Raw genomic sequence first — 15960 nt, 5'->3', positions numbered from 1 at the left:
TTGTTTCCGTCATTTTTTGATGATTTCTAAGAAAAATACACATACTTATGAAAGAAGTACAGTTGAAATCGATGAAATGGAAAATATCTAAGATATCTTCATTGACAAATTATCCCTTTTCACTCATAAAGTTTCGCAGGAACGAAAACAAATTTCTTATGGAGATTTATAATGGGAAATGTTTACTCTTTTCTCCATTTGGAAGTACTCGGGACATCTCGCACAATTTTTCAACGTTATCATCCGGGCTTATTAATGGCTGATACAATGCAAAATCTCCGTAGACTTTTTATTTTGGAATGTGTATTGAAACCTGAAGCCGGTGGGGGGGGGGGGGGGGGGTTTCAAAACAGATAATCGGGACATTTTTCATATGAGTGGATGAACGTAGTTTGATTACAAAGGTATTTATTATTATCGAAAAATCAAGCGAAAAGTGGTGGAAGCAAAAACTCGGGACAGATTATAATTAAGGGGATATAGAAGGCACTGGCATGATCATTCTAAAATTGCATTAGTGTAAATCACATATCAAAATAATAACCGTTTTAATTTCAAGATCAAGGTTTCTAAAACTTGTTAAATGAATAGGTTAAATGATGCGTCGGAACGATTGTTTGTCTGTAATGTGTCGGGAAATTAGTTTAAATATAGTCAGGGAGAGAACTAGTGTTTTGAACGATCATTTTCAATAGAGATGATCGTATGGCACACACTGCAAAAATATTGAAGTATGCATATGCTTATGGGAATTTAAAGACTGTTGATTTTATTTTCAGTTGTTTACCTCTTCAGAAGCCATTACAAATATTAAAGTTTTGATAAACAAAAAAGGTTTTGCGTTATTTGGGTTTTTTTTTTGGTAAATTGCTGCATCAACAGCATGGGACTGCAACTGCATAAGCAGCCTCCGAGTCATAGAGCCACTAAAGCATTTTCTGTATTGAGAATATCAAAAAATATAGATTATTATCTATTTTATCTAGAACATTTTATAACTTTATAGACTGACGTATGTCAAATTGAAGGTAATAGGATTTGTGAAACAAATGTTGCTAAACACTATCCTGCAGAAAAATGTTTTACTTTCATTGTACGCGAAACAGTTCTGAGGTGTAAGCGTCAAATATTGAGTAAAATTGGTGTTATAATTTATAATATATTAGTTCTGTCATGTATTAAATACACACTTGTTAACTAAACATTGGTTTTAATTTTTTCATGCATCTTACATTACAACTTTTTAAGCATGTACCTATAAACATAAATTTTAAGCAAAGTCATATCATGATCCAAGATAATACAGATGTCTCCACTTATCAAAATAATATTATCATTTTTTTTATTATAACAATGAGACAATGGCTAAATAAAAGCTTCAGTTATAAAAATGTCAAGGTTTTTTAAAGATTCGGCGGTACATTCGTCTCCCGACGACCATTGAGGACAAGAGAATGAACTCAATGAGTTCAGTGAGGGTCAGCAGGCTGGCACCCAGAAACAAACCCATCTGTCCTCCCAACAAACCTACAATAAACTCAACAAAAAACTAATTTTAAGTAAATAAATGAAGGAAAAAAACAACGCATAAGATATTTAAAATTTAAGTAAGGTAAAATCCCTTAACAGACATGCATGTACAATCACAAAGGGAAAAATATAATGCTGGAAGTCACTTAATACATAAGATGGTGTCTAATGTACTTTTAGCTGTTAACTATGGCAATAGAAAGCAAAATAGTTTAAAGGCTATAACGAAACAATGAGAGGAGGTATATTGTTGTTGTAAATCGTTTGTAATGCACTTTAAAATATGATTTATTTCTAAAATCTATATTTAAGTTGCCGGGAATCAAAGATCGTTTAAGCCAAAATAAGTTGGTTTTTCAAATTGTGGGTTAAAAGGAAAAAAAGTATAAGTTGTATCGTTATTGTGGACCACGTTTGTTACTGACTCTCAGATAATTATAAGTGTCCTTTACCAGAGGACTCATAAGTGATACATTTATTTTACAAGAAAGATGAACTGCAAAATTCCTTGTAAGAGTGGGCTTATATTTTGTCCAATTTTACACAGTCGAACTTTTTAAATTCTTATTCTCACATTTTGATTTGTCTTTGAAAATCTCTGTTGCACTTTTTACTTGCAATGTTTTGTTGCTACATATATTCGATTTTAAACGTTTTCTCCCTTTCTTCCATAGAGGTTTGAGCAAATTTTGACGCAACAATGTGACGTCAATTCAAAGGACAACTACTATAATTTAAAGCAATTTCAAGGGCAACTACTCTAATTCTGAAATGAGGAGATGAGTATTCGCGGTGTCGGCCACATTACCGAAAAAAAATTCTCAACAGGTGGATATAGATATACATCTGGCAGTCACGTGCCATGTTTAAACCATTGAAAACGTGACATTTTAGTCCTGGGAAAACAAACTGACATATTCAAACATGCATTTGATTTTTACATAAATTATCCAGTTAAACAGATTGATTGCTTCATTATTTTTTTTACTTTTTACTTTTTAAGAGAATGATACATAAAATACGAATAATTCTAGTATATGGAAAACTCATTTAGCGGGGTGTGCGGCCATCTTGTACATTTGAGGATACGAATGTAAACATTTATTGAACTGGCTTGTTTCTGCCCGAAACTGGCAAAAATGATGCCAAAAGACACAAAAGCAATAGATATGAAATTCTACATGTGGTTCTGCATGCAAATTATGCATACAAGAACAGGACAATGCCTTTTTATTGTTTACAATCTTATCATCAAATGTACGAAATGGCCTTACACCTCCCTTAAGTTATATTGGGCATGAAGTTGCAGTTAAATATATGTTTAGAATTCTTTCAAATTCACAAAACGAAAACATGACCCACCAAGGATGTCTTCAAGGCTGTACTCAGGTTTTTGTTCTACTTTCAAAACGCCAAGGGATTCAAAATAAATAGCAAGTTCCAGGAATACTTCTCTGCAATACAAGTAATGTATTTTTACTTTCAAAGAAAACTTAATGCTGATTTCTCTATCTGAAGGAAACATGTTAAATTTGAAGAAATATTATATATATATATTTATTAATTTATTTATTTATTTATATAAGAATGCTTATGTGCTAGTATGTGTATTTCAAATTTCAAAGTCTTGAAGAAAATATGTGCTACAGAATAACATCTGATAAAACTAGAAAAGTTTTAACAAAAAGTACATGAAAAAAACATCCCTCTTTTTTCAAAATCTTTCTCAGACATTTTCTTGAAATTCATTTACTAGGATTATTCATGTCTCTATCACAGTCCTCAATGAACTATAACATAATTATCTTATGTCTCTTATTTCGCAAATTGTGTCTACCTCTTCTGAACTGATTATGGATGATTCATCTTTCTTATTTCTTCGAAAATATACAAATGATGTACGATATGACGTCTCATCATCCTGACGTCCGATTGTAACACCTGCAACACACGTCATAGCCTACCTTATGTTTGTAATACCCGTCTCGTTGAATATAAAGTCATAGTTTTTGGCGGGAAAATAACCAGTGGACAGGCGCGCTTGGTACTCATTGTACTCACATTCCGTGGGACAGGGACACATCTTCTGGACAGTTCCGTTCTGGTCAAATCGTTCTGTAAATAATTCGTAATTTTTGTGGCTGTAGCGTTATCCGTATATACGCAAGTTATACTGAGTAAACCATACTTAGATGAAATATACCGTGTTTAATAATAGAAAATTTTCTGCGCGATGGTCATTTTTCCATTATTTTAGGTCGGCGGCTAAGCTTAATTGCTTGACATAGTTTTGCTTCTTTGGTAACAACGCAGTTGGAATGCCTCTGTTAGTATTAAAGTGCCTACAATTAACTGTACAAGTTCCGGTAGAAATAAGAAAAATCTTTTTGACAATGTATGCTGTATATTACGTTTAACTTACCACTTTCAACTTTGTAGCATTCTTTCCATTTAAAGAGGGAGCATATTGTATAATTTCCTATGGAAAAATTATAAAGAATCATTATTAAACATCACAAGCCACGTCATCCACGAATAAGACGTTTTACATACCAGAGCCATTTTAACAAGACCTTGGACTTTCGGTATGATTTAACTATATATTTCTTGAATAAAAACAAGTTCAACAAAATCCTGGTTTTGAGTATAATAGTCTTAACTCAAAAGCCAGAAAATCCATGACAATTTCAAAAGGTCATAGCCGAGAGGCCAGCAATGAAATAAACAACTACCTAAAGTTCAAGCTCTTACTAGAATAATTCTATCTAGCAAATAAATATGCAACAATATTGTAAACCAATTTTCATTCGTGTGGGAGAAATATTCGCGAGGTTCGGGAATATATCTTCGTCGCAAAATATTTCTGGCCGCGAACTGGTTTTTTTTTTGCATAGATGTAATATCAAAACGAGTGTGGATAAAGTGTTGGCGCGAAATATAGTTATTGCGAACCAGCACACCCCCAGAAAATCTCGAAAAAAACAGTCGCGAAGGTTAGTTTACAGTACTTCATAATCAAATAAGATGAATATACAGTTTAGATATATATGAATTGGGGATAAGAATGCATTCTCGTTAATATTTAACCATGCAGGTTTTTATACTGAAGAGGTATAATTTTATCCCAAAAAGATGGAAAGTGTTAAAACTATAGACTGAAGATTTCCACTCACTGAATACAAATATGTGAGTACTATAAAATTAACAAGGCCTAAAACTCGACATCAATATTTCCTGATCTTGAACGGAATTACCTTTAAGTTAATATCGAACCAAATCTGATTTTAAATGATATTCTTTATTTCCTTAACCCGATGATTGGTTATTAAAAACAAATAAGTAAATTAAAATGTTTCTGACTCCGCCCGACATAAAACAGTCAAAATGACGAAAGTTGCAACGCCTTGTTGATTGAGACTTACAGAAATTCTATTTTTTGATAGGCTGATTTTTTTAGAACATTCACCGTATACAACCCTTAACGCGGGGAAGTCGACAAAAGTATTGGGAAGTCGAAAACAAAGTATGGGAGAATCGATTTTCTCCGTTTCAGAGGTCATGCCTTTTGTATGTATTTATAACAAGTATTTTCAAATATATATTTGTACCATATGGAAGACAGCGGTTGTCAAACTTTGTGATGGTCACTTGCCCACGAATTCTATGCGTCTAGAAGGCTCAAACACTTCGAAACTATTTGGTAGATTTTAAAGCAGGTGACCAAAAAAAATAATCATGATTTTTAAACTATATGACGTTAGGAGTTGTATACGGTGAAATTTATATATCGTAAAACCTTTATCATAAGGCGACCGACATCCACAAAGTCGGATCACGTGGTTTTGTTTACATTCCCTCATACATGCTGTCTTGCTGTATATGTCATAGTATTGCAGTGGATTCTTGTAATCCGGAGATTTTGTATCCACACAAAACTGGTCCCCATTCATTTTGTAAGGACTAGGCAAATATTGATACTGTAATAAAATTGTTATTTCTTCTGACTTTTTTCCTAGATAAATGGTTGTAAATTTAAAACGCATAATCTTCTTCCACAATTATATTAAATTATTTATAAATACATGAATATATCATCATATATGAATAACGCACTGTCTTTGTATACGCACTTTTCATCATTTTTGTTCGCAATACTTTTCGAACATACCTTCATAACTTTTCATCAATTTTGATAACCGAACGAAAGTACATTTCATTTAAATCCCCAATCTACCATCGATCTACTATCCGTTAGCAGCTTAGGCATTCGCACGCGCGCGCGCACACACACACACACACACACACACACACACACACACATATATATATATATATATATATATATATATATATATATATATATATATATATATATATATATATATATATATATATATATATATATAATATTATTACCTCCGTCTTATGAATAGACGCAAACGTTGAGAATCCCGGGGAAACGAAGAAGCCTTTGTCAATAACATCGGGCTCGTCATTCTGGTCGTGAATAATCACCTTAAAATATCAACATTGATCAATCAAAATCTCTCTCTCTCTCTCTCTCTCTCTCTCTCTTTCTCGATCTCGATCTTTCTCTCTCTCTCTCTCTCTCTCTCTCTCTCTCTCTCTCTCTCTCTCTCTCTCTCTCTCTCTCTCTCTCTCTCTCTCTCTCTCTGTGGTAACACTACTTACCTTGACACCTGCTGTCATGATGCCATTATATACATAGTTGTTCTGATTTACCATCAGGTACAATAGCAAACCTGACGTACTTCCTGTTTGTGACGTCATGATTTGACCATTCTTACTGACGTAATTTCGACTGTTGAAAGTGTAGCATACGCCTACTGGAGTAATGATGGCCTCTATGTCGTTGTTACAAATTCTGTCTTTTCCATCAAATTTACAAGCCAGGAAGAGATCTTCAATTTGATTGGCTGTATCTTTTACCCAGGATGCATTTATCGGAAGATGATACTTGGCGTACTCTGGTACGCTTAAATTCAACTTTGGGTGTAGCACAGTCGAAGCAAGGATGCTATGTGACAAAAAGAAATATTCAAGATCGGGGATGTCGGGAAGAGCTTGTTTTTTCAGTGGCGAGGCACTGCAAAAAGTAACAGCAGGAAACTTAACAGAAGTTCTAGTCTGCACATGCGTATTAAGGATGGTAGGGTACTTGAAGTAGATATTAACTTGCTCGTATGTTGTATAGAACAGAGAACAGGCCATAGCAACAAATGCCGCAGCCCAAATGCAACTGAAATAATGAGAGAAAACAAATTAAATAACAATTTATATTGTACATGTGAAAACTTACTTGCGACAATAAAATGTGTGGTGGACAAAAACATTTGATATTCACTTGTCTTGTCCACATGCATTTTTTGTAATGTAAACACATTCCAATCATATATTATGAGCTTAGATATGACTGTTTAAAGTCATAACCAATTTTTAGTCAAGTACAACTTTCAAGTACAACTTCAAAGATTTTTTTCTATATCTTCTTAAAAAGCTGTTTAAAAAAAGAGAAGCCAGACGCGGCTTACCTTCCTTATATTCACATTTTTTTCTTTAGTTGCCCCTATCTTCGCAATGCTAGTATCAAAATTTCCACTACGTAATTCAGTAATTGTATAATTTTCTTTCCTTTTATATAATACTATGACTTTATCATAAACATTCAAATGCATTTTGCATGCGATAAGTAAGGAATATTCAAAATATTCTTAATCCAAAGTCAGTCTGGTAAAGTACCCTGACTTTTTTTGGATTTTTTCCCCCTTTTTTTTTGGCATAAACATGTTAATATGCAGAAAAGGGAAATTATTTTTCATGGAAATTAATCTAAAATTGAGAAATGTCTTCTGTGTCCTTAATGTAGTATAAAATGGCTATGATTTTAAAATCATAAAAATTAAACAACAGGTGATATTTGACATTTAGTATATATTTAGTATATATTTAGTATATATATATATATATATATATATATATATATATATATATATATATATATATATATATATATATATATATATATTACCAGCGCAATCGATGACGCTGCTTTAGATTTGCATTCTTCAGTCCATGCATAGTTGTATTGTCCCGGAAGTTGCTCCACAGAACCTGAATGTTGTCGTCATCAATATTCTTCTGCTTCCGGTTTACGTCATTGTCAGAGTCACACACTTCTTCCGGACTAGTAACATTGGTTTTCACACTTCTGGTTATGTTGAATACGCTTTTTTCGGACTTTTTTGAGATAGTCCAGTCCCTGTGTAAGGGGTTCGATGAGGGTTTCACAAAAATCGTATTCATGTTTTCCTTTTATTAAGAAGATAAAAAGAAATTGCGCATATTTATATATTGAGTCATTAAATTTAAAATGTGATTTTTGTGTTACACATAAAATTGCAAGCACTGGTGCACAAAAAATATTATTTTGAGAATGCAATCAATCCGCTACTATGTTAGCCTCTTTGAGAAGAAGATATAGGAAAAATTAGTCAAGCAACTTCAAAGCTTAATATTTGGATTTTTTCTCTACTGAACGGCCAAAAATATCATATTTAGAGGTTTAAGATTATTCAAATATCTGATGGTAACGCGGCTGATCACTCAACCTCTTCAATATCAAATATTTTAAAAATATTGAAATACGTAGGACAACCAAAGGATAAATAATTTATCGTTAAATTTTCCAAATACCGTCTTTTTCCTATATTAAATTACAATGGAAATACATTGTAACAAGAAGAAAACTGTTATCTCACAATCAAATGTTTTGTTGTATTTTTTTACACTTCAATAAATTATTAAGAATGAAAACTATAATAAACGTAAATGCAAGTATGTATGCTGTGAAATCGCTTTCCACTGACTGGTTTTAAATTTGCGTTTTCTAAAACATTAAGAGGGCTCGATAGACACGACAATTTCTAGACTAAATTAACCTTCATGAGACGAAGAGCTCTGTATGATGATATAGGAAACAATCAATTTTTTTATTCTTTTATTACTTTACAATACAATTATTAATTGGCAAAAACATCATATTTAGAAAACTGCTAGGTAGATCTGAATGGTAATTTTTTGACCTTCCGACCTCATTAGCTAGAGACTTTTTTTTTTCAAATGTCGAGCCGCCCCACACCCCCCTGTATATTAATTGTTATTTTTCAGGTATACATAGGTAAAGCCGTATTAATCCATATCATTGATTATACCCGTATTGAAAAACAAAGTGCATAAAATTTCTTACCTCAGTTCGACCCAGATCTGTATCATTCAGTTAAGTCTCGCTATTTGCCAGCCGTAAACTACGGTACAAAATATTCACTGGTATTAACTGTTAGAGGATAATTAAAACACTTGAAACATTGACCCAAAAGCTCAGATGATGTTTGAATGTCATCACAGATATGTACTGTTGAAAAATAACCGTATTGAATTGTGAAGTATGCTCTTGGGAGGATTTTTTACAATTTTGTCTTAAGAAGAGAATAGTTCAACGTGAAAAAATCAATGTTTTACGACTATAATAATTTATATAAGGTATTTGCACAAATATGCATTTGGTCATTACATTAATTGCTATTACAATTTACAACTACCTAATGGGGTTTGGAGTACTGGCTTTTTAATTTGCATGGAAATGCATGACAAAACATCATGATAAAAAACTAGAACTGGCCTTATGGGACTAATATCTGCGCAAGGGTAGAGTTAAATGAGGCATTTTGCAACACATGAGTTTTCTAGTTTTTTGGTAGCGCGTAGTAAACAACAAAAAACAACACTAGTATGTCAACATTTAAATGAAAGAGTGTTTTTAAAGTGTTATGGATTGATTTGTCATAATTTAATTTTTATAGGCAAAACATGCAATTTTCATGTGAATTTCGCATAAGTTTTATATGAATTTGACACAAATATCTATCTAGTAATGAAAAACATACAGCAAAAAAAATTCGCATGAAAATTGTAAAATTTTCACGCGAATATGATAATAACATATTCGCATGATATTCGCACGAGAAACTATTTGTCTGATTTTCTCATGATTATTGCATGATTTTCATGCGAAAAGGGAATCGCATGAAAATCTTGCGAGACACTTTTCCCTGTCATTTGAAAAAAAATAATTTTCAATTCGTTTATTTTTAGATCTGATTAAAACATTCATTTCCCAGTAATCCTTTTCTCACTGGTTATGATATACTATATTTAGTTCAAATTTCAGCGTTCCGCATTCTGACATTCTTTAACCGTCACATCGGGTTACAGTGTTTTTTCTAATTAATTAATATGTTTCTAATTTGATTCAGCAGGTCATTATCTACAAAAGCAAAATTTGTTCTACTTATGGGCTTATCAGATGCATCACATCCATTTAAATCTTTGTGTTAATGTTTGTCAAACCATTAATCTTTTTTATCCATTATTGATTTCCGTATGAAAGGGCTTTAACTTATGTAGTTTACTTTACGTATGACCATCACCTCCATCTTTCGATACATAATACAATGTATATAAACAAAGCAAGACATGGCATATGTAGTAGAGTCAAGTATATGGCATTCCTACTAGCTCTGACTAGCGGGTTAACCCTTTAGCTCGATCGGTAGAGTGCTGGACTGGCGTGCCAGAGGACCTGGGTTCAAGCCCTAGCAGAGGCAAAAAGTGTCTCTGTTACATTTGGCGCCCAACGTGGGGCCTGGGTATTCTCTGGCGGGTGAGAGAGATTGTTTCCAGAACTTTGCCCCACAGGCATTGGCACTCCAGGAGAGTCGGGACGCCTCTTTCCTCGGAGGGAGACAATGTGGTAGAGTCAAGTATATGGCATTCCTACTAGCTCTTGCTAGCGGGTTAACCCTCTAGCTCGATCGGTAGAGTGCTGGACTGGCGTGCCAGAGGACCTGGGTTCAAGCCCTAGCAGAGGCAAAAAGTATCTCTGTTACATATATGTTGCTCTTTGCCACCAGCGTGACTTTAATTGTTACATAACATTGTAACGCATTGCGTAAAATTATATAAAATTATATCACGTAATACTACAATTGAATTATGTCACAATTCTGCATTTGATCTTAATATTATCACCGTGCAAAATTCACTGTTTAATTATAACTTCATTTTGGACTTTTCTTTTTAAATTCAACATCTGTTTCGTAATATTTTCTCACCATTTATTTCTTACAAAGTTATTTATTTAGTGATTGACACTTTTCGGACTCTTAATGTGATTCCAAAGAGACAGAGTGCCATGTCCTCAAGGACTGTTAATCTCTTAAAACAACAATGTGCAATTATCAGTTTTTCATTTCTTGGACATCAAAGACTCATTGAGTTTATTTAATTATTTCATATCTGTGAACCTTTTACTCAGCTTACTTATGTATGTCATCACTTGTCAATTTATACCTATTGTTCAGATTCTTATAAATAGTTATGTACAATTGTCAATCGGCAGTCTGGAGTACGGCGTCTAGCCTCGGCCACGTCCGACTCACCCAGAGTCTTGAGTCCGGAGGCCACTACTGGCCATATCCGACTTGTTTGTAATATGTCTGCTTGTTAAATTGTTATACTGTTGCCATCGTTGATTCGCGTCCAATAAATTCGGAATCCTGCATCAATTGCCTGTTTATTTCTCTGGAACTGTATACGGGTGGACCTTCGGGAATACGGCAAACCTACCCTTCGTTTTTACCTTACGGCCTACAACGCACCACAACCTTATACCTTACACCCTTTACGCCAACATTCCCTCACCCCGTCCGTACTGCACACGGCGGATACAGCTCCAGGAGAATTTCTCTAGCACCGTAAAATCTACGCGGTCACAATTGGTGATGAATCCTAAGGGTAACAACAACGCCCGGGGCTGCTGCATATATTTTGCAGTAGTCAGATCCTGGACCTCTTCAGCCAGCGAGTTTTCCCATTGAACATCAACTCAGTCTCAACGTAACAACGATGGACAACAAAAGTTCCAGCCGCCATGGACTATGCAGACAGTTTTCTCTGTTCATCACCAGGAAACAACGGTCAACTGTAGAAACTTCAGCTGTCCTCAAACGTCCGTCACCGGTGGAAGAAAATCAAAGAACAGAGGAAGAAATGTGATATTCCATTCAAAACACGAGGACGTGTTTTTCCCGGAGCGGTGGGAAACTATCACCGTGCAAAATTCACTGTTTAATTATAACTTCATTTTGGACTTTTCTTTTTAAATTCAACATCTGTTTCGTAATATTTTCTCACCATTTATTTCTTACAAAGTTATTTATTTAGTGATTGACACTTTTCGGACTCTTAATGTGATTCCAAAGAGACAGAGTGCCATGTCCTCAAGGACTGTTAATCTCTTAAAACAACAATGTGCAATTATCAGTTTTTCATTTCTTGGACATCAAAGACTCATTGAGTTTATTTAATTATTTCATATCTGTGAACCTTTCACTCAGCTTACTTATGTATGTCATCACTTGTCAATTTATACCTATTGTTCAGATTCTTATAAATAGTTATGTACAATTGTCAATCGGCAGTCTGGAGTACGGCGTCTAGCCTCGGCCACGTCCGACTCACCCAGAGTCTTGAGTCCAGAGGCCACTACTGGCCATATCCGACTTGTTTGTAATATGTCTGCTTGTTAAATTGTTATACTGTTGCCATCGTTGATTCGCGTCCAATAAATTCGGAATCCTGCATCAATTGCCTGTTTATTTCTCTGGAACTGTATACGGGTGGACCTTCGGGAATACGGCAAACCTACCCTTCGTTTTTACCTTACGGCCTACAACGCACCACAACCTTATACCTTACACCCTTTACGCCAACATTCCCTCACCCCGTCCGTACTGCACACGGCGGATACAGCTCCAGGAGAATTTCTCTAGCACCGTAAAATCTACGCGGTCACAATATGATGTAACTATAATTTATTTCCGAATTGTGATTTATAATAATATACAAATATGAATTTAATTTATTGGCTGTATTGAGAAACTGAAATCGAAAATTGGTTACGTAATATCGTCAAACAAATTCCTTGTGGTCTGTGTTAATGTTTGTCGAACCATAAATCATATTTATCTAAAATTTGTAAACAATCTTTGAGAATTTTAGCACTTTCATCATTCATGCAGTTAAAATCCTCACGAAGGTTAACATGAAACTGAATTAGTTTATAAATATTAATATAGGTCTTCAGTTTTTTAAAAGAAATCTATTCTACTCGACTCTTTGTTTGAAGCATAGACATTAATCAAAGTTATATTTTGTTAATTAATCTTGACATTGACAATTAAGTAGTTTCCTACCATCTACCGATTTATAGATGTTTAAATTTCTACATGTATGTTCTTTTAAAATAGAATTAAAACTCCTCTGTTAAAATTTGAATCTAAAAATGCATGAATTAATTTTCCTGACCAATTAAATTTGTACTGGATTTTTTACAATGTAGTGTGTTTCTTATACAGAGAGAGAGAGAGAGAGAGAGAGAGAGAGAGAGAGAGAGAGAGAGAGAGAGAGAGAGAGAGAGAGAGAGAGAGAGAGAGAGAGAGAAAGAAAGAGAGAGAGAGAGAAATCTATACAATAAAATCTTGGTGGAAAAAGTAGGAATAAGAAGCAAGATTATTATGGTGGTCAGATAGATGAATAATTTGTGGTCGATATGCACTATCCTCCGTCCGAGAGGAAACTCGATCGGAAGAACTAAGAACAAATTAAGTGGCTGGTTCAAGTTTCCTGTTCATAACTCATGCACTAGGATGTGTGTATACGGAAGCCTGTTGGTGCCACGTAGGAAAAATATTTTATCTGGCGGCCGCTAGATAATTATTTGGCGGCCGCCACTTATTATCTGGCGGCCGCCACAATATTTTCTGGCGGCCGCCATATAATTTTCTGGCGGCCGCCACATAATTATCTGGCGGCCGCCACATTATTATCTGGCGGCCGCCACATAATTATGGATCTGCTCTCGTGATAATATTGCCTGTACTAGCTGTCGTGGTCAACAAAGCTGACTTTAATCTGCGTTGGTAAATTCTTATACAAAATTAAAACATATAGAAGGCAGTGCGTTCCTTTACTTATGTACATGTTTACATAAAAATTCCTCTCAAGTTAAGGTTTTTTAATGTTAAGATTTCCTGAACGGGTGTTAAGTTCAGTTTTAAAAGTTCAGAATCAACTCTAAAATACCATGTTTTACAACATACATGTATAATACAAGGCACAAAGTAATTAAAATTCATTCTAGATTCTAACAATAAAGTCTTCTATACATTCAACTCAACCAGTTTTTCAAAATCCTAAGCTCTGCAATTGATATTTAATGTCAAGTTTCAGAAATAATTAATAAAACTAATAAATTAGAGTGTATCCACAACTCCCTAAAAAGCTCCCATTAAAACAAGCACGCGCGTCAGGAAGCCCGGTTTTTATCTGGCGGTCGCCAAATAATTATGTGGCGGCCGCCAGATAATTATGTGGCGGCCGCCAGAAAATTATATGGCGGCCGCCAGAAAATTATGTGGCGGCTGCCAGATAATAAGTGGCGGCCGCCAGATAAAATATTTTTCCTACGTGGCACCAACGGGCTTCCGTATGTGTATATACTAAGTATCTTCAAGAATTTGAACTCCAACAGATTGAGATGTTGATGGATAAAATACGAGTCAATATATCGATTATAATATATTAGCTGACAGACTTGAACGCGACGCTTTCGAATAAAACTCAAAGTCGTTTTGATAATATTCAAGAAATGACTTTAATTTTTACTTATGTTATACAATATAACATATATACATATATGTAACACATATATATAAAACTATAGCTTTCCTCTGCGTCCGTCAGACCGTCTGTCTGTCCGTCTGTCTGTCTCTCTGTCTGTCCCAATTCAGTTTTCCACACTTTTTTCCTTTGTGCGTTTGAGGAATAATATGAAATTTGCTGAACAGCTTCAAAATGTCAAACTACAGATCAAGTTTACACTTTTGTAGCGTCTGGTTGACATATTTTCGAGAAAATTAATTTTTTATATTCAAATTTTTTAATGTTAATTTGCACAAAATTTAAACGTAACGTCAAGCGGATTAATACGTGTTTCACGCGCGTCGTATTGTTACGTAGGCAAGTTATGGTATACGATATATTATCATTTGCAATCACTAAATATAACCTGAAACGTTATAATTTATAAAATTATTAACAAAAATATTGTTATTACTATTCAAATAAGCCCTCTGAATACGACGTTTATCACACGTGCTATAATAACTTATGAACCTAACTCCGTCACCCACATGATCTATGATACGCCCATTAACAATGTAGTTTAAACTCAACTTGTATCTATAGTCTGTCCCAAGATGTCTTGGATTCACATTTTGCTTAATTGCTTGATATTTATAAATACCTCAGGGTTCAAACGATGTTCATTTAAAAGTAGAAAAAATTTCCAAGATTTCTCAGTCGAAACGCCCCTGTTAGCTTATCAGCTTTTAATACAATGCTAAAAAATGTGATGTCTACGGAGATTTTGTATTGCAGCAAGCCCGGATGATAACGTTGAAAAATTGCGCGATGTATTCCGAGTGTATTCCGAATGGAGTAAAAATGTAAACATTCACCATTATAAATCTCCGTAAGGAATCTGTTTTCGTTCCTGTGAATTTTTCTGAGTGACAGTTGATAATGTGTCAATGAAATTATCTTGGAAATTATCCCTTTCAACTATTACATTTGCACTTCTTTCACAGGTATGTGTATTTCTTTTAAAAATCGTCCAAATGTGCTGCATAAATATCTTGGGACAGACTATAGGCCAGGTTATAATAATAAGTAAAATCGGCGTATACAAGTTAAATTGTATATCATTTCATCAAAGTGAAATGATCGCCAGAATAAAATAAATGGGTCCTTGTAACAACAATCACAATGACCTTTTCAGAATGTATGGATGCCGTTTGATTTCTGTCCTTACATATTTCAAATATGTCATATCAATAATGAGTATATTAATGATTATATTATTTATTACATTTTTAATAAATGTAGCATATTCTAAATACCAACATACCGTATATATCTTTAACCCTGTATAAGGCAAAAATTACGGCATGAGCGATTTGACGTTATCATCAAGTGTAGTGCATAAACGATATTGCGGACTGAAAAAAAAAATTATTAATAATTAAAAAAAAAAAAATTACATGTGAAATATTTCATCTTGACCTCTCTTAAAATGACTTACCACGGTAAATAATCAAATAGGCCCGCGTGTCAGAAATATCGTTATTTTAGTGCACCCGTGAAAAGGTGTTTGCTGATTTCACGCAATTATTGTTGCACAAAATGAACATGGTGTAATTTTGTTATCTTTGAGCACATTCTTAAATTTAA

General features: G+C 34.1%; 1 protein-coding gene across 1 annotated transcript; it reads right to left on the bottom strand.

Moving 5' to 3' along the window:
• Positions 1 to 1393: 1393 nt before the first annotated feature.
• On the bottom strand, positions 1394 to 7856 carry LOC105320359 (acid-sensing ion channel 4-B). The gene is made up of 8 exons (XM_066085278.1): positions 7580 to 7856; positions 6223 to 6790; positions 5947 to 6045; positions 5327 to 5507; positions 3953 to 4009; positions 3495 to 3645; positions 2893 to 2984; positions 1394 to 1527 (listed from the first exon to the last, which is right to left on the bottom strand). The coding sequence occupies exons 1-8, from the start codon at positions 7852 to 7854 to the stop codon at positions 1394 to 1396; spliced, it is 1557 nt and encodes a 518-aa protein (XP_065941350.1). The 5' UTR covers positions 7855 to 7856.
• Positions 7857 to 15960: the final 8104 nt, after the last annotated feature.

Source organism: Magallana gigas, chromosome 1 (assembly GCF_963853765.1).
Source record: "Magallana gigas chromosome 1, xbMagGiga1.1, whole genome shotgun sequence".
Taxonomy (NCBI): Eukaryota; Metazoa; Mollusca; class Bivalvia; order Ostreida; family Ostreidae; genus Magallana; species Magallana gigas.
The sequence above is the reverse complement of the archived record's forward strand: the minus strand, read 5'-3'. Positions and strand labels throughout refer to the sequence as shown.